General features: G+C 48.0%; 2 protein-coding genes across 12 annotated transcripts in view; one reads left to right on the top strand and one right to left on the bottom strand.

Moving 5' to 3' along the window:
• Positions 1 to 14,395, top strand: part of Rffl (ring finger and FYVE like domain containing E3 ubiquitin protein ligase) — a 69,895-nt gene extending 55,500 nt beyond the window's left edge. For 5 of the 7 annotated variants that reach the window (XM_023720001.1, XM_023720002.1, XM_023719997.1 and 2 more), the window contains exons 3-7: positions 5,061 to 5,471; positions 8,794 to 8,877; positions 9,640 to 9,850; positions 11,000 to 11,023; positions 13,728 to 14,395. In XM_023720001.1, coding sequence (XP_023575769.1) covers positions 5,061 to 5,471; positions 8,794 to 8,877; positions 9,640 to 9,850; positions 11,000 to 11,023; positions 13,728 to 13,909 — 912 coding nt within the window. In that variant the 3' untranslated portion in view covers positions 13,910 to 14,395. The remainder of the gene's footprint in view (positions 1 to 5,060; positions 5,472 to 8,793; positions 8,878 to 9,639; positions 9,851 to 10,999; positions 11,024 to 13,727) is intronic. The other 2 variants (XM_023719998.1, XM_023719999.1) reach the window with 2 other exon arrangements.
• A 3,982-nt stretch (positions 14,396 to 18,377) lies between these two features.
• Lig3 (DNA ligase 3) overlaps positions 18,378 to 22,859 on the bottom strand; it is a 21,807-nt gene continuing 17,325 nt past the window's right edge. For 4 of the 5 annotated variants that reach the window (XM_023719894.1, XM_023719893.1, XM_023719896.1 and 1 more), the window contains 6 exons: positions 22,558 to 22,700; positions 22,056 to 22,130; positions 21,509 to 21,655; positions 20,878 to 21,079; positions 20,399 to 20,529; positions 18,378 to 19,140 (listed from right to left, as the gene is read on the bottom strand). In XM_023719894.1, coding sequence (XP_023575662.1) covers positions 18,907 to 19,140; positions 20,399 to 20,529; positions 20,878 to 21,079; positions 21,509 to 21,655; positions 22,056 to 22,130; positions 22,558 to 22,700 — 932 coding nt within the window. In that variant the 3' untranslated portion in view covers positions 18,378 to 18,906. Of the gene's footprint in view, positions 19,141 to 19,898; positions 20,248 to 20,398; positions 20,530 to 20,877; positions 21,080 to 21,508; positions 21,656 to 22,055; positions 22,131 to 22,557; positions 22,701 to 22,859 lie in introns of those variants that run through there. The other variant, XM_023719897.1, reaches the window with a different exon arrangement.

Raw genomic sequence — 22,859 nt, 5'->3', positions numbered from 1 at the left:
AAAGAAATTTGACAATGGTTGCTATATTGCATAATGTTATCTTCAAATTAGCTGTTTAGATTACCAGATATAAACATGCAAAATAGGTTAAAAAAATAAAGTTATAAGAAGTTAAAAAACAGAAGAAAAATTCAAGCATGAACTGCCCCTTTCAGTGAACCAACAGAAATCAGCAGTACAGGGCTGGGGAGATGGCTCAGTAGAGTAAGTGCTTGCCTGGCAAGTGCAAGGACATGAGTTCAATCCCCGGTTCTGAAAAAAAAAAAAAAAGATAATATTGGGGCTGGTGAGATGGCTCAGTGGTCTAAAGCATCTACTTAGAACAAGCTTAGCAAAGCACAGGGACCGCGGTTCAATCCCCCAGCACCACATGCCAGCTGGCCCCGCCCCCTGGTGGGCTGAGCTGCCCCCCCACATATAAATAAATAAAAATATTTAAAAAAAAAAAAAAAGAAATCAGCAGTACAGTTATCTGAACTACCCTGTGTATATACATAAATATATCTTTTCTCCTTCTTTCTTTTGTCCTTTCCCTCATCCCAGTTTTTCCTTCCCATTGAACAGATTCTTTCCCTTTCACAGTATCTATTGTACCTTTCAGATTTTATTTACTCTTTCAGGTTCTTACACTAGCATCTCGATGTTTGCACATGCAGGTGTGATTTATTTCACAAGTATGGTTTCTAGTTGGATCCATTTATCTATAAAAGCCTTGAGTTTATCTTTTTTATAGCTGAGTAATACTCCATTGTGTAAAAATACCACATCTTTTTTTTTAAATCTATTCCTTAGTTAATGGGCATTTTGAATTTTTTTTGAGACAGGGTCTTGCTCTGCAGTCCATACTGGTCCTGAACTCACAGTGTAGCTCAGGCTGACCTGAGACTTGTGGGATCCTCCTGCCTCAGCCTCCCAATTTCTGGGATTGTAGGTGTAGGCCACCATGTCTGGCTTGAGCCTTTTTTTTCCATTTAATCTTCATAACAATAGATTTTAGAATCCTATCAGATCCCATTTTGCATATGATAAACAGAGGCTAAAAATTTCAAAAAGAATGTACATATCAAATTCTTGGCAGACAGTATAAGAAATATCAAAGTACTGTACTCATTCTTTTTCCTCTGCTTCAGTACACCCCAAGATCACATACCTATTAAATGGCAGAGCTCACATTCGAGCCCTGGGCTTGGACTTTAAAGCCACCCCCAGGAAACACATGGAGATTGAAGATTGTAGGTGACAGGCCCAGGCACCTCAGTGCATGGCAGTGATTAAACTTAGCAGTGTGTTTTCTACTGATCGGAAATAGTTGTGTATATCCCCTGTGTGAGGCATCGCCTGGGCTGGGGAGGCAGAGATGGAGGAGGCCACCCTGCGACCACAGAGCCTGGGTCGGATAGGAAGCTCCCAGCACACACCACAGAGACACATGGCAAGAAGAGCTTTGTGGGAGGAGACGGGTTCCTATTTATTTATTTATTTATTTATTTAATTTTGTTACTGGAGTCAAACTCACAACCTCGTGCTTGCCAGGAAGATGGTATGCTACTGAGCTATATCCCAGGCCTAGACAGGTTCCAATTTAGATGATGAAAGTTGGTTAGTGATTTTATTTTCTTTGCTATAAAAATAAAACTTAATTTTATGCAGTTCACAATGAATTTTGTGATTAAGGTATTTTACAAGAATTTTTCATTTGTAATTTCATGCTTAAGTGAGCCAGTGTTCTTTTTGGTTTTTGTTTTCTGATTATTTATTTATTTATTTATTTATTTGTGGAACCGGGGATTGAACTCAGGCCCTTGCACTTGACAGGGAAGTGCTTATTCCACTGAGCCATCTCCCTGACCTCTATGTTTTCTGATTTTTTTGAGACAAGGTCTTACTATGTAGTTCAGGATAACTTTGAGTACACCATGGTGTACAGGTGTGCACCACCTTGTCAAGCCTCGATTAGTGTTCTTATTTTAAAGGTTTGGCATTTAACAGCCAGAGGCTTTTAGCTTTTTGGGGGGTGGGGAGAGAGGCAGGGTCTTACTACATAGTTCATACTTTGAACTCACTATGTAGCCTAGGCTGGCCTCAAACTCAGAGTGATCCTCCTGCCTCAGCCTTTCAAGGATTGGGATTACAGGTGTATGCTGCCAAGCCCAGCTGGCCAGAGGCTTTTAAAATGTCTTTTGTAGAAGTCCCCCGCCCCATTGCAGTCTATTTCCCGTGTGCTCTTTGGGTATAAAACATACGTAATGGTAAAGACTGTTAGGGGAGAATACACACCCCTGCATGCCCCAAGTTCCCAGCATAGAGAGAACTGGCAGGCTGTCATTTTGCCACAAACCTGCCTGTAGTGCAGCAGAGGACCTGACAGTGTTGGTGGGGATTTTGGCACTCAACCGGTTTCATTGGGCCAGCCTGAAGGCGGCACAGTTGAACCTGGGCACCTAGAAGTGGTATTTAGATCCCAGAGTAGAAACAGAGGACTGGTTCTGTGCTGCGAAAGCCAGAGTGATGAGGCAGAGAGGAAGGTACAAAAGGCGATTCTGTTGCCTTCTGGTGCCCACCTTATACTGAGCTTTATATAAATTAGTTCACATGCTACATCAGTGTTCTTAGAATAGTATGGTGGGATGGGGGCCTAGGCAGAGCCAGGGCATGCGCTGAGGAGTGCATGGGGAAGGAAGGCAGACTGTCCGAGCAGAGAAGGCCAAGCGCCCTCGTGTGGCCCCTGAAGGGCGGGTCGGCCGAGGTGCTGCCACCCACTCCGAAGGCTGCAGGCAGGTACCCTGGCATCCCTGCAGGCGCACTGCCTCCACTCTTCATCTTTCATGCTGTCTTGCTCCTTGGCTCGTGTGAACCACTTGCTAGAATCTGTACACACAAGCTCCCTTTGCTCCTTCTGCCTGCATTAATTGATGGCTCTTTTTTTCCTCCCCCTTTGTTCTCTCTTGCTACTGCATGCTGAGATTTTAGCCCAGAGCACTGTCCTGTTCTTGAGGATGTGTTTCAGAGGCTGCTTGACTTCAGAGTCCCTGGTGGGCAGAGGGTGACAGAGCGGGCTTGCTGTTTTTGCATTGTGATCTTGCATTCAACAAGCCATACACATTTGAAGAACGAAGAGAGAGTTGTTTGTATCTGGCTGATTGAGCAGTGCAGGCTTTCTAACTCTTTCTAGCTACAACTTGTCAAACTGCATTGACTTAAGTGATGTTCCACATCAGCGCCTCAGCTTTCCGACTTTGAAGCTCTTCGTTTCCCTACCTAGACACATTTCATCTCCACACAGGAAAATTTCAGATATGAACAAACCTGTTACCCCCAAACACCCATTTTTCCACTTGCATGATTGTTGATCCTAGACCTGTTATAGTCTTAGTGAAGCTGTGTGTCCTTTTCTGTCAGTCTTTGCAGTTTATGTTGTGGTTATAACTGTGTGGAGAATAAAGGAGCTTGTGTGTGTCCCTTTGTAATGCCTTCTAAATCTTAATAGCCCAAACTGGACAGTAAAGTTTAGGGCTTTTTCCTTTTACTATATGAATGACTGTACTGTATGAATGGCTGTTACTACTATAACTGCCTTAACTGTGCAGACTTTTACGTCAGCCGCACTCAAGGGTTTCCTGTGCCCTTGCCTCTTGGGCATTCTTTTGTAGCCTGAACAGCTTCCTATATTTAGGAAGAGGGAACAGAAACATGTAGGTTAATTCTTCCCTTGCCACGGGATGAAAAGTTTTTAACTTCCTTAGAGGATCACTGAGTATGATGACTCCCCCAGGACTCTCCTAACAGATTATCTCAGGAATTACGTCTCTTTTGTGAGGGTGACCTACCCTCAGCCGGAGCAGAACTCAGCCAGATGGTCCCACACTTTGGCAGCCTGTGGGCTGAGTGGCTGAGGGGTTGCTTGCTGTGGCTTGAGCAAGTCTTGGTGTGCTGCCTGTGACTGTAGCGTAGCGGCTGCCGGGCAGTGCCAGCTTGTCTGTCAGGCGTGCCTGCCTGTGACGCACAGTGCTTTCATGGAGGACAGCAGCCTCAGGCCCAGGGGCTCTCAGCATCTAAATATTTATCATGGAAATGATCTTCTGCCCTACACACTTCCCAGCACTGAGGATGGCCGTGCTGAGGAGGGCAGCCTGGCCCCAGCCTCTGTGGAAGGCACGAGCTTGGCAGTTTGGAGGTGGAAAGCCAGGCGCTGGACTGCTGGCAGCTGGGGTGGGACTGCAGAGCCGGAAGGGCCAGGGGGGAGGAGGTCACGGGCACTGGGCTGAGGCCTCAAGTGTGAGCGGCTGCTCTGCCTTTACTGTCTGACCTTGAACACGATACTTGATCTCACTAGTCCTCAGTTGCTTTGTGAGTCAGTGAAGATGGCTACTACTTCCTTTGGAAGGTGCTTTGAGAATTAAATGACAAGCTATTGCAGATAGTATGTAGGACTCCCTTGGTATAATTAATGCTCATAGTAGCAGTCACTACTGCCATAGCCTTCATACATTTGCTCTCATTTCTCAGTAATAAAGAATCAAATAAAGCAATAAGGCAGAAAGAATGACAGATTAGGATTTGAATCCCGGCCCTTATCGTTAGCCAGTATTTCTTAGCAATAATGGTTAAAACTGCTGACAATTACCAAGGCCTCCTTATGTGTGAGACGTACTTAAATGCATTATTTCTTAATCTTTATAGCCTTGTGAGGTACATACTGTTGTCACCCATCTCCACCCCCTTACCAATGTGAAGGCTTAGCACCAGAGAGGCTGTTATATACCCCAGGAGACATCACCAAAAATGGTGACTTAAAACTGCACAGCTTTTTTGTTCCAAATCTGGTAGTGTTAATTTTTGGTGACATGGACCCATAGATACACACAGAAGGTCTGCTGCCTTGGAGTGGCTTCCAGTTGGAAGTCTGTAAGGTAGCTTGTACCTTGGGTTCAGGAGACAGCTTAGCAAGGAGAGTGATGGGAGCTGGTCCTGGTGGGCATGGTGGCCCCGCAGTTCCCACCCCACAGTCTGTCTTGGTCTCTTGAGCTGATGTGCTTTCCTCTGCCTCTTGCTCTAAGCAGCAGACCTGCTTGGACTGTAAGAAGCATTTCTGCATGACCTGTTCAAGCCAAGAGGGGAACGGGCCCCGCCTCTGCCTCCTCTGCCAACGGTTCAGAGCCACAGGCTTTCAGCGGGAGGAGCTTATGAAGATGAAAGTGAAGGACCTGAGGGACTACCTCAGCCTCCATGACATCTCTACCGAAATGTGCCGCGAGAAAGAAGAGCTGGTGTTCTTGGTGCTTGGTCAGCAGCCCGTAATCTCTGAGGAGGCCAGGACTCATGTCCCCACCTTATCCCCGGACTTCCCTGAGCAGCAGGCCTTCCTGACTCAGCCTCACCCCTGCACAGTACCTCCTACCTCACCAAGCCTCCCTGCTTCACCTGCACAAGCCACCTCTGTTTCCCTGGCCCAGGCTCAGGAGCATCAGCAGGTATGGCTGTTGCAGTCCCTGGGCATCCATGCCAGTGAGCGCTCACGTTCTGCTCCCACCCACACTACAGACATGGGTGTGGGGCGAGGTGCCTTGGCGAGCTGAAGCCTGCCTGCTTCTGGGTGCCGGTAGTGATGCTTTCTGGGCAGCAGGCTCGTGCTTTGGCCTTCACAGTGATGCACATGGAGCCATGCTTTCGTAGTGTTTGTTTTGAATCATGTGTATCCTGGTTCTATTCATTATTGCAAAAGTATTTTGAGGAAACTCACCATTAACTCTCCAAATTTAGTTTTATCCCTTTCCCACTCACCTTTGCCCGGTCATCCTTAGCAGGATTGGGAACTCCGAGGGAGCCATCACTGGGCACATTGAGCGGGAGGACCCTGCTGCTCTCCGGTCACTGTGGGAGTGGCAGCAGCTGGAATGTTGTACTGTAGGCAGCTTTATTGTCATCTCAGTGGGACCCAGAAATGGTCACCAATAGCAGCACACTGACCAAATCATGAACTAGGCATATGGGTAGAGAAATGAGTAATTTACTATCTTTTCTCACAAAGCTCCTGGGAGAGCTAACGTAAACATGTGACAACTCTTGGGGCTCCAGTGAGGGCAGCCTCAGTGTTAGGAGTGATGATGTCACAGGTTTATAGGAATGCCCCAGTGACCTTGCTGTCTACATGGTCTGTGCAGCAGTCGGGGCACCAGGACCTAGAATGGAGGGGGTGAACTTTTTAGAGACGAGTACCCAAACTGCAACCCCAAAACAACTTATTTATCACAAAATGCCGACCCTGCTATTAAGCCTGAATTCTGAGGTTTTGGTTTACAATAAGCCACTGTTGCATGGTGCTTGGCTGCTGAGGCGGTCTGGCTCGCGTGCTGCCAGAGGGGCCTCCGCGTGCTGCTGGGGCACATGTGCCATCCGTGCACTGCCGCCGACCTAGAAGATCTAGTTTTTTTGTTTTTGTTTTGAGGGGGATTACCTCAGGGCTTTGTGCACGCTAGGCAGACACTTTACTCCCAGGCCACATCCCCCCGCCCCAGTCCCATACCTACCGGCTCTTAGGTCAGCTTGGGCAAACTTTGAGCCTATTGTAATGAAATGGGGTTAGTAATCCTGAGGCCTTTTGATCTTGCTTGGACAGAGGGCAGCTTGAATAGCATACTGTCATGTCTCAGCAGCTGACACCGCTCAGGGCCGCAGAGCTTCTGTTGCTGGTTCCCACACGTAATGTGTGGCTGCTGCTCTTGTTTATGATCACCTCCTTTGACAGGACTGGGCCCCCGATTCAGCTCCTGACAGGCACTGAGGCATAAAGGCCAGCGTGAGAACAGAATTTAACTGGAGCAAAATCATTTTGTTCCTGGTTGCTATAACCAGGGTTCCTCCCCACCCCAGCTGGACCTTAACTCTTTCCTATGCATTGACTGTTGGTCTTCTGGACAGGTCATGTCTCTTGCTCTGTTTTTCTCTTTGGCTTGGTTTTTGGAACACTTGTTTATGGGGAGCCAAAAAAGGGACTTGAGGAATTATTTTTCTCTGTGGGAACCTTCAAGTGGATTTTTCAACAAAAGATTGTAAGGTTTTTTTATTTTTATTTATTTATTTTTTTTTTAAGGCAGGCCTCAAACTCATAGTGACCCTCCTGCCCCAACCTCCTGAGTGCTGGGATTGCCATTGTGTACACCCCCATGCCTGTCAAGATCGCAAGCTTCAGGGCTAGGGAGATGGCTCAGTGGAATAAGCACTTCCCTGGCAAGTGCAAGGGTCTGAGTTCAATCCGTGGTTCTGCAAAAAAGAAAAAGAAAAAGAAAAAAAAAAAAAAAGATTGCAAGCTTCTTGTCATTAACCAGAAATTTCCAGATTACACCTAGAAGTCATGCCATTCTTCTGAGATTTTCAGGGGACCTAAGAGTCAACTCACTTCCTTTGTTCTGATGAGATTTTTTGCGAGCAGGAAAAAAATGTAGACACAGAGGAGTTAAGTGACTGGTGCACGGCTGTCACTGGGCCCACAGGTGAGCTGCACCTAGAGTGCAGGTCTCCTCACACTGCTAGTGGCACCAGGATTCTATCCTTTACCGTTAGTGCCCTAGCAGTAGTTGGTAGGCTGGAAAGCATGTGTAGTACACAAAACAATGAATGCATATGTTGCGAATTTTGACTTAGCCAGTGGACAAACTAGAAGGCAGGAGTTTATTTGGCAGCACAAGGCCCAGTTTTTCTTTTTAGGAAACAAAGAACAAAAGCTATCCACTTAGGATAGGAACAGGGAAGTCTCCGAAACATTCCAAAGTAACACCAAGCTGGTGCTGTCCAAGCAGATCCAATGGGCAACAAAGCGTACACCTTGCCTTCTGCCTAGGGGAGGAGGCTGTGAGAGGATCTAATTAGGGGCTTGGGATGGAAAGCAGTTCAGGTTGCTCTCTGGTAAAGCCTTCTAAAGAAACCGGGCATGTGGTGGTACCATGTAATCCTGTAGTCCCAGCACTACAGAGTGAGTTCAAGGCTGGCCCAAACTACACAGTGAAACCTTGTCTCAAAAAGACAAAACCAAAACAAAACAACAAAGAAACCCACCCAAAGACAAAAAACCCTAAAGCAGAACCCAGGAGGGGCCTTTTGAAAAGCTAGACTTCTGAAAGAAGAAATTCTTCAAGCCTGGGCATGTGTCTTATATAGCCCTAGGCCGGTAGATTCTTAGATGCCTGACAGTGGCATTTGAGCAGGTTGTGGACCTGTCTGTATCATGGTGCGCCTCTCTGGGTGGAGCACATTTCTAGCAGTAACCAGTGTGAGAAGAGGGAGGAGGGCGAGGGGAGGCTGAAACTGTCTCCTCAGGGTCCCTTGGGGAAGCCAGCGAATTCAGCATGAAGGAGAAAGGCACTGTGTGAGCCATGTGGAAAAATGAGTGGGTGCTGGTGTGACAGGCAGAACCAGGGACAGAGGGTTAGAGAGCAGCACTGGGAGTCTGCCAAGAGAGAAAGTACTGGTAGAGAGCAGAGCAGCCATGAGAAGGATACCATGAATGTCCTTTCACCTTGAGGGTTCAAACTGAGAATAAACTGACAGTGAGTACAGTCAGTGCCATCCTTGTGGCGTGCAGGATTAGTGCACTTTTGGAGGACAGCTGTAGGTCCACTGAACTCTGTTGTGTTGTTTCTCTGCCTGATAAAGTTGGTGTTTGAGATGCTCTTGTAGGAGACGTGATTTCTGGGAAAATGGGAGTATTATTGGACATTGTGTGACCTGGGAAGAGGCGCTCGCCCTGCAAACCTCCAGACTATTTCTGGATGTGCTGGCATCTTTCTCTTCCTGCAGGCCAATGGTCATGTGTCTCAGGACCAAGAAGAGCCGGTCTACCTGGAAGGCACAGCTAGAGCACCTGCTGAGGAGGAGACCCAGGTGGGCCTCTGCACGGGCCTGCCCCTGTGCCTTTGCTTCCACTGGTGTTCTTAGGAGCCTCTTAGCAGACTCAGGTAGAGAGGCGAGACCGGGTTTGTGGTGACAGTCCTCCCGGAGTCCTGTTCGCAGGGGAGTTTGCTGCTGTGTGAGTCAGCAGTGCGAGGCCTTAGTGAGGGGGGAGCCTCATGACCCATCAGTTTCCCAGTCTTCTGGATTTTCTAAGAGCTGCTAGAGAGCAGGCTGTGGGTGTTGCTGTGAAAATCTTGTTCTTTTCTCCTGCTTCTAGCACAAGCGGCATTGTTAGGAAAAAGAGGTCAGGTAGTGAGAAGTTCAGGCCTCAGCCAGTGCAGAGAGCACGGTTGTCAGGCCATGGAGCTGTGGTGCAGGCGATGGATGGAGCGGTGCCAGGCAGGGATGACACAGACAGTAGAACTGCTATTTCTTCTTTATCAGTGGACTAGATCAGCAACTTGCCGGGATGTTATTTAGCATTTAGTCAGCAGAGAGGTCAGGATTCAAATAAGGGTGATCTGCCTCAAAGTAGTGCTCCTGGTGTATCACGCAAGCTGTGCCTGAATGCAGAGCTGTGGGCCAGGAAAAGACTTTTCCAGTCTAAAGCACTATTCAGTTATTTTGTCTATTCATGCTCTTCTTGAGGTCAGTCAGCAACGAGCACTGTGATGAGTGCTCTGGGGTCTTTAGAGAGAAAGCTCAGTGGAAGGGAAGTACAAGCTGAGCCCACTCTCATCTTTGCCATTGTAGTCCATTGACTCAGAGGACAGCTTCGTCCCAGGCCGGAGGGCCTCACTGTCCGACCTGACCCACCTGGAGGACATTGAAGGCCTAACAGTGCGGCAGCTAAAAGAGATCCTGGCTCGCAACTTTGTCAACTACAAGGGCTGCTGTGAGAAGTGGGAGCTGATGGAGAGGGTGACACGGCTGTATAAGGATCAGAAAGGACTCCAGCATCTAGGTGAGTGGATGTTTGCTGTTACCCCAAAGCATGATGTCAGCCTGATGGAAGCCCAGTACATTTAGCCATGGTGGAGGTCAACTTACATCTTCAGGCCATCTAACAGCAGCTGTCACAGCTGAGTGCTAACACTGGGTGCAGCACGGTATACATTTCATCCTGAGTTCGCTATGCCGTAGGCATCATTAGCATCACCCTTTTATTGTGAAGCCTGGATTTGACCTGAGGATTTTCTGGTCTAAGTCTATGGCCTTTCTTACCATGTGGTACCTGCACAAGACTCCTAGCTCCAACATTTAATTCTAGACTAGACGGAAAGGCTTAGCACACATGGTAGAATGTCTGCTCTGCATGTGGGCTTTACCTTTCATTCATCTCCATTTTACATGGTGTCATTTTCAGGAGATACAGTTCCCTTCCCCCGAATACCTGAGCCTGTGGTTAAGTGAGTTTGGGAACAAATACTTTATTCTGTGTGCCATTACTGATTCATGACATATATTTCATATCAAATGCAGAGAAGCCCTGCAGAAGAGAAGTATGTTGGCTGTTTGAACTTGGCATTTCCTGAAATTGCTTTACCACAGAGCGCCCACTTCCCTTCATATCCCAGCTGCTTTAGTTCCTGGCAGACATCATTTTGATTCTTTGCATGCTAACAGTCGGTGACAAAGGTCTTGCGTTCTTCTCTAATAAATTTGAACAGCTCAGATTGAGCAGAATCCAGCTATGCACCTGGTCATAGACTGGGCTTCTGACATGCGTCTGTCTTCCTTTTGGGACTCTTTCAAGTGTCTCCCAGGGAAGTAGAGCATTGACTGCACACGAGAACTTTGTCCAGAATCCCCAGCTGACTGAAATAGCCACATTCTTCATTCTTTCTTGACTTTAATGCTGGCTTCAGAGGCACAGAGAAGGTTGCTGTGCAGGGTTGTTCATGCAGACCAGCGGAACACGTTTTCACAAGTAGTGTGACGCACTGGCAGAAGCCATCTGAGCTCTCCCCATGTGTGTAGAATGATGAGGGCGAGTGTCCCCCTACACTGTTGGCAAGCTGGGAAATTGAGGGGAGTTAAGAAATGATGCCAGTGTGATAGAGACATCTGGTGACATGTTACCTATTCAGACGTCTTTCTCTTTCCTTTCTAGTGTGTGGTGCTGAAGACCAAAACGGTAAGTAGCAGTTTCTCTTTGGCAGTGGGCTTAGGCTTTCAGCTGTTCTGACTTTCTCTGCCTGATTCCTGCTAACTGCTGAAGACGCTTGCTGAGAACTTGGTTCTCAGCATCTTTAGGAACTCTCTCCCCACCCCGTCTCCTGTGACAAAAACAGAGTCACAGCAGCCTGAAGGCAGACTGTGAAAGCCACTTGTGTCATTTTTTCCAATTTTTGGTGTCAACTTCATTGAAACTGGTCTTGGGAGGGGGGAGAGTACCTCAGGAAGTCACTTAGATGTTATTCAGCTTCTGGTGCCAACCATAAGGCAAGGGTGGTGACGTGATAGCCCAGTTTAGATGGACCTGCTCTGGAGACAAGAAGAAAGCTGTCACTCAGGTGCTGTTGGCATGAGGTGCGTATCCCCCCACCTAGCTGCCATGTACCGACCTGTGTATGAAGACCATTCCTGGGGCATCCCGGACACACTGCGGAACTCCTGACAGCAAGGCCACGTTCTCAAGCTTGCTATATGATTTTGAAGCTTTAAGGGACGTGGTTATGAGTTCCTTCCCAACGAGAACATTCTTCGAATAGGGGTGGGGCCTACAAGGCATTTTAAAACTTTTTTTCAAAAGATAATCCCACATTTTGTGCTCAGATCAGGGCAGAGTTGAGCTTTTCATAGTTCCTCGGGAGCTTTTGGAAGTCTAGACCTATGCCTTCCTGACACCAAGATGAGGCTAATCCACGCAGTGCCTTGCTCCCTTTTTAGTATTCCTGGGGAGGATGTAGACAATTGAGTCAATAATTGGTTACTCCCGAGAGCAAAGAATAACTGAAATTCTATAAATTACTTGAGCTTACTTAGATTCCTTGTGCCAGCAACCCCAGAAAGGAGGTAAATAGGTTTCACTCTCTTTCACAGCCTGCCCACCACCTAAGGCAAGATTTTTGAGATGGTCTTGCTATGTAGTTTAGGCTAGCTTTGAATTCACTATGTAGCCCAGGCTGACCTTGACCTCTCAGTGATCCTCCTGCCTCAGCCTCTTGAGGGCTTGAATTACAGGTGTACATCACCACACCTGCCAGGGAAGTGGTTTTTTTTTTTGAGACAGGGTCTTGCTGTGTAGCTGAGGCCAGCCCTGACCTCACAGTGACCTCCTGCCTCAACTTCCCCAGGACTGGGATCACCGATGTGCACCACCACGCAGGCTCCTTCATTTTGTTTCTGATTAAATTGAGCACCCTTTACTGAATGCTCTTTTTTTTTTGGTGGCCGGCTCAGCCCACCCTTGGGGGCAGGGCTGGCGCAGCATGTGGTGCCGGGGATCGAACCTCAGTCCCTGAGTGCTTGCCTAAGCAGGCACTTTAGACTGCTGAGCTATCTCACTGGCCTGGGAAGTGTTTCTTGACCTTTTGAATAGTTCAGAAAAGAGGAAAAGTTCACAGCAACAGACTGAGACAAAACTCCTTGTGGAATAGCTAAATCCAGGTAGTAGAAGTGACCTGTATGAGGCCGGGTCTCTATGGCTACCAAACTCAGCCTGCAATTTAAGACATTATTGGAGAAAGCCAGGCTGTTGATCATGAAGATTTTTGTTTGATAATGGTGTGCCCACTGTGTGCTACTAATGACACCAGCCAGGTCACACTTAGTGAGAACTTCATGCTCTGGCAGTTGATGATGTCTTGACGGTCCACCTGGGAGCCATATTGCCCAGTTGTGTAGCTAGCCACCTAGGTGTGAGACTTTGCTTCCACTGAGCAGCTGTGTATGACTGGGCAGGCCTCTTGGCTCCTTAGCCCCAGCTGCCCCATCTATACAGTAAGAATAATAGGAATAATCCAGAGTTCGATTGAGGATTCAGTGGGTTAATACATGCAAAGGTCTTAGAGGACCTGCCTGGCGCAGTGGGATGCATCCAGTAAATAGGAGTTGTTACTATTCCCTTGAGTAATGTTTATTATCAGATATTTAGAGAATACGTACCATGTGACTCATGTTTTGGGATTCAAAGATGAGTATCTGCCCTCAGAGAGAGCAAACTTAAGTATATGATTATAGAAATTGAGTATGTTGAATTAAGGAGCTCTAAGTCCATGGGGAGAGAGAAGTAAGCAAACTGAAATTATAATCCAGTGTGATAAGCAGTGCGTACGGGGGTTGCACAGCAGAGGGAACAGTAAGCTCTGGCAAACTTTTCCGTAAGTCTCCTCAGAGGAAGCCCAGGAGTATTTCATGGGCCTCCGTGATTTGTAGTTTCATTAAATTGTGTTTTTATAGATAAGCGTCCTGATTCTTAATGAGCCATTCATTATACTTCTGTTTATATCTAAACTTTTCTCAACCAGTTTTATCTTTTCTGCATGCTTATCTCAGGGGATATGGAGTCCCAAACTACCACTCATTCACTGTATTACAACCTCAGTTATTTCAAAATTATTTCTTTTAAGCTTTGAGGACTTTGTCTTAGTTCTCAAATTGTGGAATATATTTAATGCATAAATACTGTATTCTTTATCTGTAGCCCTCTGAGGGTGTTTATTGTGAAGCCAATAAACACCTGGAGTAGCTTACTGAAGTTTTCTTGGAGGAGCTTGCTTTAAACAGTGTGTGGTTTGGAGATTTATTCACTATGACTATTCTCTTTTTTCCACCTGACCTGCCTCCCCACTAAGACAATCTTATGTCCCCTATGCCTTTTTCTTGTTTTTGAACAGGAGGAGCCGTGCCATCTGGCTTAGAGGAGAACCTGTGTAAGATCTGCATGGACTCACCCATTGACTGTGTTCTGCTCGAGTGTGGACACATGGTAACCTGTACCAAGTGTGGCAAGCGCATGAATGAATGCCCCATCTGCCGGCAATATGTGATTCGAGCTGTGCACGTCTTCCGATCCTGAGGGCTTGTACTGGCTGCTTTAGTGCCTTACAGGGATCTAGCCCAGGGTGGCTGGGCTCAGGGTTGGTCACCTTGTAGAGACGAGCTAACAGAAGAAATTTTTCAGTGTTCCCAAGACCAGGGCAAGCAAAGATGCTGTGTTATCCCTGGGCGTGCTAGTCTGGTACAGGTGTCCCTCCTGGCTGGCAGAGTAGCTTAGGCCAGTGGGAACTGCTACAGATCACGTGGGTGAGTGCCTGCTTCAGTGACCTTGGGAGTATGGACGGGAATTGATGAGCAGAGGACTCCACAACTTGGACCATGTCTTCCTTCCTCTGAGAACCTAGAAAATTTTTACTCTTCTGTACCCCGCTCATCCCCTGAAAATGCCTGCCTGCACTTGGCCAATCAGAAGTCTACTAGAAATGGTTCCTTCCTCTTCTGCACATCTGGATTTAAATTTCTGGTTTCTCTAGCTTTCTGTGCTTTAACATCTTTAAAGTCTCTTGCTGTATCCTTGTTTCTTTGGACCAAAAATATTAGTTTATCAGACCAGCAGTGGTCCTTAAGACTGAATTTAGAAGTTAACTTCCCTCTGGTAAAAAATGAAACATAAGTGCTACAGAAAAATAACAATTATGTTGAGTTGCTCCCTGAAGTGTTGGGTTGGACGCTATCAGGCTCATGACCTAACCCTGGGGGCCAACCAAATATCTGGCTTCCGAACTGCTGAGAAGTTCCAGAATCTGTACACAAAGGATGTGCACAGATCATCTCTGCTGCTTTCTCTTGAGACTTGATTGCACAATCCTTAACTTCAAATTGAAGGGGGAAGCATGGGGTAGAGGCAGTGTCCTTCTGCTTAACTTTGGCTTCTACATTTTGTCTAATAGGAAAGGGCATTAAACACTCTACTGAGATCCCTACCTTTTCCAACGAGGTTTTTAGTCTTCGTCTCACCAAAAGCATAGATAGAGACAGGCAGAGTTTTTTCTCCTGGTACTGGAGAATTGCCCTCAGAACCTTGTGCACACCAGGTAGGCACTTATGCCGCTGAGCCATCTCCCTGGCCCAAGGAGTTCTTGAACTTTTTTGAAGTTCTTGGAATATAAAGGTGTTAGGCAGAGGAACTTAGAGGTACTGGAAAATACTGAATGAGGCTGAATTCTGCCTATGGATTAAGTCCCTACTTTCATTTTTTTTTTCTCAGTCTGTTGATTTGGGGGCAAGATAGATCTTTTGGTCCTTTTACAAAGGACTAGCTAATGAGTAGTGATGATTTTTGAGCCCTCTTGGCTCTGCAGAAGCTGAATGGCTTAGGTTTGATAGAGCTCAGCAAAGCACAAAACATGTTCTCAGAAGAGTGATGTGTTTATTACCAATGAATGAGCTATGCAGACTGCCCCTTCCTCATCCCCCATACATATTGTCTAGACTAGGACCAACTGGCTGCAAAGCAGATGGAAACCTCTACCAGGGCCTATTACATTAGTACACACTTAGGCTTTCCTTCCATCAACCATTAAAACACCTTCAGGAAGAATTTCATAAAATAGTTGTCAATGGAATGCTAGCTCACTTACCTCAACACTGTACCAAGTCCAGACGCTCTCATTCTGGGTGCCTTTGTAGGAATTGGGGAACCCGGCATGTTCCAGTGAAGGCTTGCCTTTCATCTTTCTGCTCGACAATAAGTACTGTAGTTTTTGATGTCTACTACTTTAGCAAAGGCTCACTGGATCAGGTGTTCCTCAGTTCTACTATGAAACAGGTCTGTGCACATGCAGCTTAGTTAAGATCTAGCAATAACTTCAAGGAAGAAGCTAAGCCAGCCTTCCCCCTTCTTATTACTTGCTTTCTAAGCCTGCGGAAGCCTTACCTCCCCTACCTCCAACTTCCTCCCATACAGGAACTGAAAATACACTGATGGCTGGTTGTAAACTCAACAAGAATGAGTAATGTCACTTATTTTGAAAGAACTTGCCTTTAAATCTATCTTTTGGTGAAGGTTTTCTTTTGGTGAAAAAAAGGTGTCAAACCACCCTGGATTTTTTTTTTTTTTTTTTTGTTACCTTTATTATTACACCAAATAAAAGTTGGCAGTTTCAAGATTCCATTCCAGTTAATATCAACCCCAAGTAGAAAACCTGATTTTTTTTTTTTTTATTGAGTCCTTCCTCTTGTCCCTCATGGATCCTTGGTCTTAATTATCATGGAAACATTTAATAATTCTGATCATTCTGTGGCTTTTGCTGTGATTGCTTTGAGATTTCAGTTGAGACTTGTTTTAAAAACTTGCACAGCTGACTAGTTCATATGTTGGGATAGTTGAATCCAAACTAATAAGCTGTACAGGAATTAGTGCTCAGTATATTGTACCAATTTGTTGAAATCTCCTGGATGCCAGTGTCATTTCAAGTGGCTTATATTAAGATGCTGTCAGACTTACTTGGGTGTTAAAGCACACCCAAATATGTATTTTTTTGTTACAGAGCTCTGCTTTATAATTTTGTAATAAAGTTTCAATATAGATGTCTGTCGGATCTGGTCTGAGGATGATGCCAGAGGTCAAATGATTTACTAACAAAAGAACTGACAAACCATAGGCAAATCCCAAGCAATGTGCACACAGGTGTTTTTGTAAGTCACTCCAAATCTCCAAGTGGTGTGTGGGAACAGTCTGGAAGAGAAGGTAGCTCGTAGGAAAAGGATGTATGCTTCCCCCAAGATGGCTGGGAAGCAGCACCAGGTAATTTCGGGTATTTAAAATGATCAAGTAAAAATGACCCTTCAGTATCTAGGCAGAAAAAATATCTGAGGACAGTAGGGGAGGCAATTTAGTCTTCAGGTCATCTTAGGAGAAAGTGGTAGCTTTCGGGTATAGCTGAAGTGTGGCTCAGAGGTTGGCCCACCCTCCTAGGCACTGTTGTGCATGCATTCGCCTGTATATAACCTCCCTGACCCAAATGCAACAGGGAAGGGGGAGGATGCCCCTGAGAAAGCAGGACGGAATCTTGCCAAGCAGGTGGTTGGGCTGGGTCATAGGGCTGGGTCATAGAACTTTCACCTCACTGCTCTGACAGCTGATCTGCTCAGCACTCAGTGATACATGCTGGCAGCCAGTGACAATGACAGGGCAGGCAACTTACTCTGGAGGCAGACATCAAAGCCATCCTGGGCAAATTAGCAAGACTGTCTCAAAAACTTAAAGGAGGGCAGGAGCTGACTGGGGGATAGCTCAGTTGATAGTGGTTGTCCGTCATGTACAAGGTCAAGTTTAATCCCCAGCAGCACCACACAAAAGTGCCTTCACCTTTCCAGGAAGGTTTAGCCTTATCAACTATGTATCATCTAATCTCCTTATTAAAAAGTGTGCCGGGAAGACTGGAAGGAAGCACAAACTGCTGAGATGGAGCTAACACGGAAGGTAGAGGATGGACTTGTAACTGGGAGCAGTACCCTGCTGCTCTGCTGGGACAGTGCGCCCTGAATGCGAGCAAGCAGTGAAGGTGGTGGGCAGGGAGGGAGGGCCCTGTGCGCTAGCCCTGCCCAGCTGCTTGGCCTGAGGAAGCTGGACAGGGACAAAGGCCTGTGCAGGATAGTCACAAAGGACAGATTAACAAGTATCTTAGTCCCAGTACTAAATCCAGGCCAAAGGGCATAGTCAGAGACACCAAATGCCCAGTGCCATGAGGACAATGCCTTCAAAGCTCCCCACCCCCTTTACACAGTAGGTGGAAGCTAAGGTCAAGTCAAATTCAGGCTGGCCTTCAAACTGGCAGGGAGCCTCCCAGCAGAGTATAATCCTAGTTCAACACAAGGGGCAGGGATTATGGTCCTGGACACAGCTGTAGGCTCTGGGGTTAGAAGCCATCTCTTCTAGGCTGGGTCTGGGCATGCATGGAACGGTGCTGCTCCCAACTCTAGACACTGTGTGCCAGGTTCTGTTCTGTTATACACAATGTATCTGAGGTCCCCGATCATCACCTGCGACTCAGGAGCAGTGCTCATCCCCATTCTACTCAAGGGGATTGGTGTGCCGGTGGTTAAACAACTTGCCTCAGGTTATAGCTATTCGGTTCCAGGACTTGAACCAGGTCTGTCTCTGCCCCTCCTGTCTAATGGTGTAGACTGTTAGCTTGTGACCCTTTGGAGTTGAACTGAATACTTGGGCCCTTCTGTTGGGATATTCGCAATTCAAGTGCTCAGTAGCAACGTGGCTTCTTCAGCTCAGCAGCACAGGTTTTAGGATATTTCCACCGGCATGAAGACATCTCTGACAGCTCTTGTCTCTACAAATTGTCTTTTCTTCTTCAAATCAGCCACAGAGCTGGCTCCGTGTAGACATGTCTTCAGGTGCAGGTCTGTCTTCCTACAGCACTCTGGTTCTGAGTCTTCAAGGAGGCAGACTGACCTTACGGAGCCCCCCAACCCAGTGGCCGCCTTCCTCCACAAACAGGCCTCATTTCCTGCCTCTCCTACCTACCCAGAGAATGAAGCCACCAAGTCCATCTTGTTCCCTTTTAAACAAAGGTTCATGCTGGCAAAAGGCAGCCAGGCTGAATACAAATTCTGCCAATTCGGTGGGCAGTCCCTTAAATACAGCTGTGAGGGACAGGCAAGAGAGAAGATGCCAACAAGGCTTCCACAGCCCAGACTTCACTCCCTCTAAGGGAACTAGGGGGAGCAGGGGCGAGCCAGATTACTGTGAGATATTTTATTTATAAAAAAATAAGTTCTTTTTTTTTTTTTTTAAAGAAAACAATAAGGATGACAATGCCAGCACCCAGATCTGAGAGATCTATTTAAACCACCAAGAGAAAGTGACTTCACTTGTGGTGTCCACTGCAACTACTCCTGGTCCAGGAAAGACCATGAAGAGCTGGTGGGTTTGGAAGATTTCATGCCTTAAGAAAGGAAAGCCCGCCCCCTCCTCTGCTCTCCACCTGCCTGTCCCAGCCTGAGCCCTGTGATGGGGTGGCAGGGAGAGTACAGCTTAAGGCAGGAAAGACCGCAGTCCTAGCAGGGAGCTACCAGCCTCCGTTTGCGAATGCATGCCCAAATCCACTCTGGGGAGACCAGCTGGGCCTCAGGGTTCTTGTCCCTGTCGCCAAGCACATGTGTGGCTGAGGTGATGTCAAATTCCGGCACCAGGTCCCCATTGAATGCCACAAAGTAGCGTCTGAGATGGCTGAAGTCTGGTGTAGAGGGCGGCAAGTAGAGCCGCACCCCAGTAAAGATGTCCACCAGCACCTGCAAACATAGAGGGGTCAGGGTGGACCAGACCTGCACTAGGTAGCCGGGTGTTCACCCAGAAGCACAGAGGGCAGCAAGGAGCCAGGTGGGAGAAGCCTGGAGCACAGCACACAAAAACAGCTCACTGGATACAAGGCACAGACATCAATATGGCCATCCTCCAGGCTGTACCAACAGGACTGATAGGCCTCCCTCCCACCCTGCCTGAGGGAGGAAAGGCTGGTGAGAGGAGGATACACCCCCATACTTGAGACTGCAGCTGACTACCGGACGGGCTGGCTGACTGCCCCAGCTCAGTGACGTCCCTTTGGCGATCAAGCAGTTGATGGCACAAGTAGCCTGACCGAGGTGAGTGGCCAAGAGCTTTCTCATTAAACAGGTTGAAGGGCTTTAGGAGGCAAGAGAGAAGGGCAAGGTTTCGCTGGTCCACTGGGAACTGGCTCGGGCCCTGAGCTGTCAGATCTCTGGGCTCACTCTTGGGGGGAGGTGCAGAGGGTAGGGAGGCAGCCCGGGCAACGATCTTCTGTTCAGTTCTTCTCCTTGGGGCAGGCCGTGTCAGTACTAACCTAGTTACAGGTCTCTAAGTGCCAATACATGTTGCCAAATCAAAGACTAGATGACTACTAAAAGGCAAAACCTAGACTGACAAGGTGGCACAAGCCTATACTCCCAGCACTCTAGCAGGCTGAGGCAGGAGGATCCCAAATTTGAGCCCAACCTGGGCAACTTAGTGAGATAATGTAAAATATAAAATAAAACTAAATATAAAAAGGTCTGAAAATGTTAAAAGACAAAAAGTTCTGGGGTCAAGGGTCCAGGGGAAAAGATTCAATTCAAAGGCCTTCAGTACTTGGGGAAGAAACACCAGGCTATTCAGCTGCAAGGAATCACTGAGCCATGCTTCTCTTCCTTGCTGGCTGAACTTGCTGCACCCTGACCACAAACTCACTGCTGCACCCGCACCCACACTGGCTCTCTCCCCTTTAATGGAAGCTGCGACTTGGGGCTGACCGCTGGCTGCCCCGAGCCTCTGGGCTGGGCTGGGATCTATCTCCTGCCTGCTGGCACAGCTCTCCTTCCTCTCTGCCGGCTGGCCAGCCGCTTCTGCAAGGCAACAAGAGGGCACGGGTGGAGCGGCAACGCAAGGCAGTGTCCTTTCAGCTGGCATCCTGCAGCCCTTCTGCTCCGCCTCACCTCCAAGGTTCCTGTGCAGAGGGCTGGGATGCCGGCCCACCTGAAGTGCCACCATTCTTACCTTCTTCACCTTTGCTTGGCATGGGCTGTCATCGGCAGCCTTCCTCTTCTCCCCTACTTTCACTGGAGAAGACTTCACGGCCAGCTTCTCTCCCGGTTTCACAGGGGCAGGCTTTGCATTCAGCTTGCTGCCTGAGGGACAGAATTCAGGATAAGGAGTAACAGGGTGAGGGTGACGATAATGGTTCCTGAAGTCAAGGAGAGAGGGGAAAGCAGTTATCAGCTAAGCCCTGTAGCTGTGTCCTCAGTCATGGCGGCTCTCCCAAGGTACTGTCACTCAGGCTTGCTGTGAGGCTCCCAGGTGCCTAGCAGAACAGCTTCAGGCCCCTGAACACGCAGCAGGAATGCAGTCAGTGCCACTGCAGCCCACAGATAACCATGTGAGTGCAAAGCTAGGCCATGAGGTGCCTCCTGGCCTCTGGGCTCTGTTGCTCAGGCCGCCCTCACCACCCCTCTCCCGGCTTCACCCCTTATCCTTACTGCCTTTGCTGTTGGGGTTACTCATCTTCCCTTCAGCCTTCTTGGTACCAGCAGGTTTGGGGGAGGCTCTGGGTGCCTTGTGGGAAACAGCAGACCTGGAGGTCCCCTCGTTCTCGCCACTGCTGCCTCCTGTGGCAGAGCTCCCCTCATCTCCGGCCACTACAGTGAAGTCTGCCTTCTCTTTGGACAGCTGGTACAGTTCCTGAGGAGGAGAGGGAGCAGGGAGCACTCTCACTCACTTTCCCAGACCCTGACTGCACAATGGTCTGCTTTAGGCACATTTGGCCAGGGAACAAACGGGAAAAAGGAACTAGCTTCCTTGGTGCTTTTCAAGAAGTACAGCTCTGTAACCTGAGTCATCAGTGCAAAGCACCGTTCTCTAGGCCCGGTTCTTAATCAGCGTAGAAACTGCCACGCAGGCAGCCCTTGCTGAGGCTGAGGCCAGACTGAGGGATGCTCACTCTTAAGGAAAGTGAGGTGGTCTCCCGGGGCTGAGGGAAGGCAGTCTTCAGCTGCTCCTCTTTGGGAGCTGGCTTGCTCCCCCAAACCGCCCTCCTTGCTCTATCTCAGTGGAATGGGGGAAAAGACAAGGTGAATGAGAGGATGCACATGCAGGCAGAGGGGCTGGCACCTTGAGTTGGGGGAGATTGGTGGCAGATTTCCAGTCCTTGTCATCCCGGATTCGGGTGCAGCGAGGGAATCGGATGGAGATCCCATCAGCTGTGTGTGCCTCAGATTTGGAGAATTCTGCTCCTGTGATCTCCCACACGGCAGCTTTCTGTGAGAATGACGCAAACAGTCTACCTCTGGTGAAGGAGGAAACATCTCCCACCAGGCAGAATCAGAAGCAATGCAGAACAGGCCGAACCTCAGCAGCTCTAGTCCTGCTGCTACGTGGTAACCTTAGGATAGTCTCCTCTCTGAATCTGTAAGTTCAAGAGGGGACTGAGCCAGCTTCCTTTCTAGAACAGTCCCTTCTGTGACCAGGGAATGAGTATTCACTTCCTATTGATGACAATTTCTCAGTGTTGGCAGATCATCCCTGTGCCCGTCACCTAACAGAATAATCCAAGAGTCCCATCCCTGGATACTTTCAATGAGGTTAGGATAATATTCTAGAGAACATTACAGTCTAATTCTGTGGACCAGAGGACCCCAACCATGGGGCTGACTGATACCTTTGGGTCAGGGACGATGAAGTCAGGATAGTATATCTTATTGATCTTCAGCCAGCTGGGTATTTTGCTTGGGTCCTAAAAGAGAAAAGATGCTATTCTGGGCTCTGTTCTTAAGGTGGAACAAACCTTAAGCCCCCTCTCTTGGTACTTAAATTGTGAGCTATGTCTTAAGTAAAATGGCAACCTCCACTCCCCAGGTAAGCCTCTCTGCAGATGTGGCCCATAGGGTATGCAGGCCACCATCCACGAGGAAGGCCCTCAGATTTTAGGATTTAATGCTGCTCCCATGGCCAACTACTATCACGGTATTTAGGGCAGTGAGATAAATGCTATCTGTAGTACCAACAGCACAGTTCCTCTCAATAATGGTGGCTTACCCCGAGTTACATAAGTGAGCTAAAGGCCAGCCTGGACTATTAGAGCAAGGCCTTGTCTTAAGGAAAAAAAAATGTAACACAGTAAACAACCTGTCCACAAGCCGGGCCAAGCGCCCCCTCCTCACCTTGCTGATCTTCACCATGTCCAGTTCCCTCTGCAGCCGGGCGAGCGTTGCGTCGTCATGGCCTCCTGCGCATTTGGTGACTGTGCACCACTTCTGGCTGCTCGGGTCATAGCAGCCCATGAGGAAGATGGACATCATACCACCTGGGAGGAGCATATGGGCAAAGCGTGGGCTGTGGGGAGCTGGTTCTGCTAGCCCCTCGTGCCCAGCTGTGAGGCAGCTTGGGACAGGAAAGGCTCCAGCTGTGGCACCAGAATGCCAAGAGTTTACTTCTTAGATCTGCTTATCAGGGTCCCCCCCCC

The sequence above is a fragment of the Octodon degus genome, unplaced genomic scaffold (assembly GCF_000260255.1).
Source record: "Octodon degus isolate 3935 unplaced genomic scaffold, OctDeg1.0 scaffold00072, whole genome shotgun sequence".
In the NCBI taxonomy this organism is placed as follows: domain Eukaryota; kingdom Metazoa; phylum Chordata; class Mammalia; order Rodentia; family Octodontidae; genus Octodon; species Octodon degus.
This window is presented reverse-complemented; position numbering and strand designations above follow the sequence as displayed.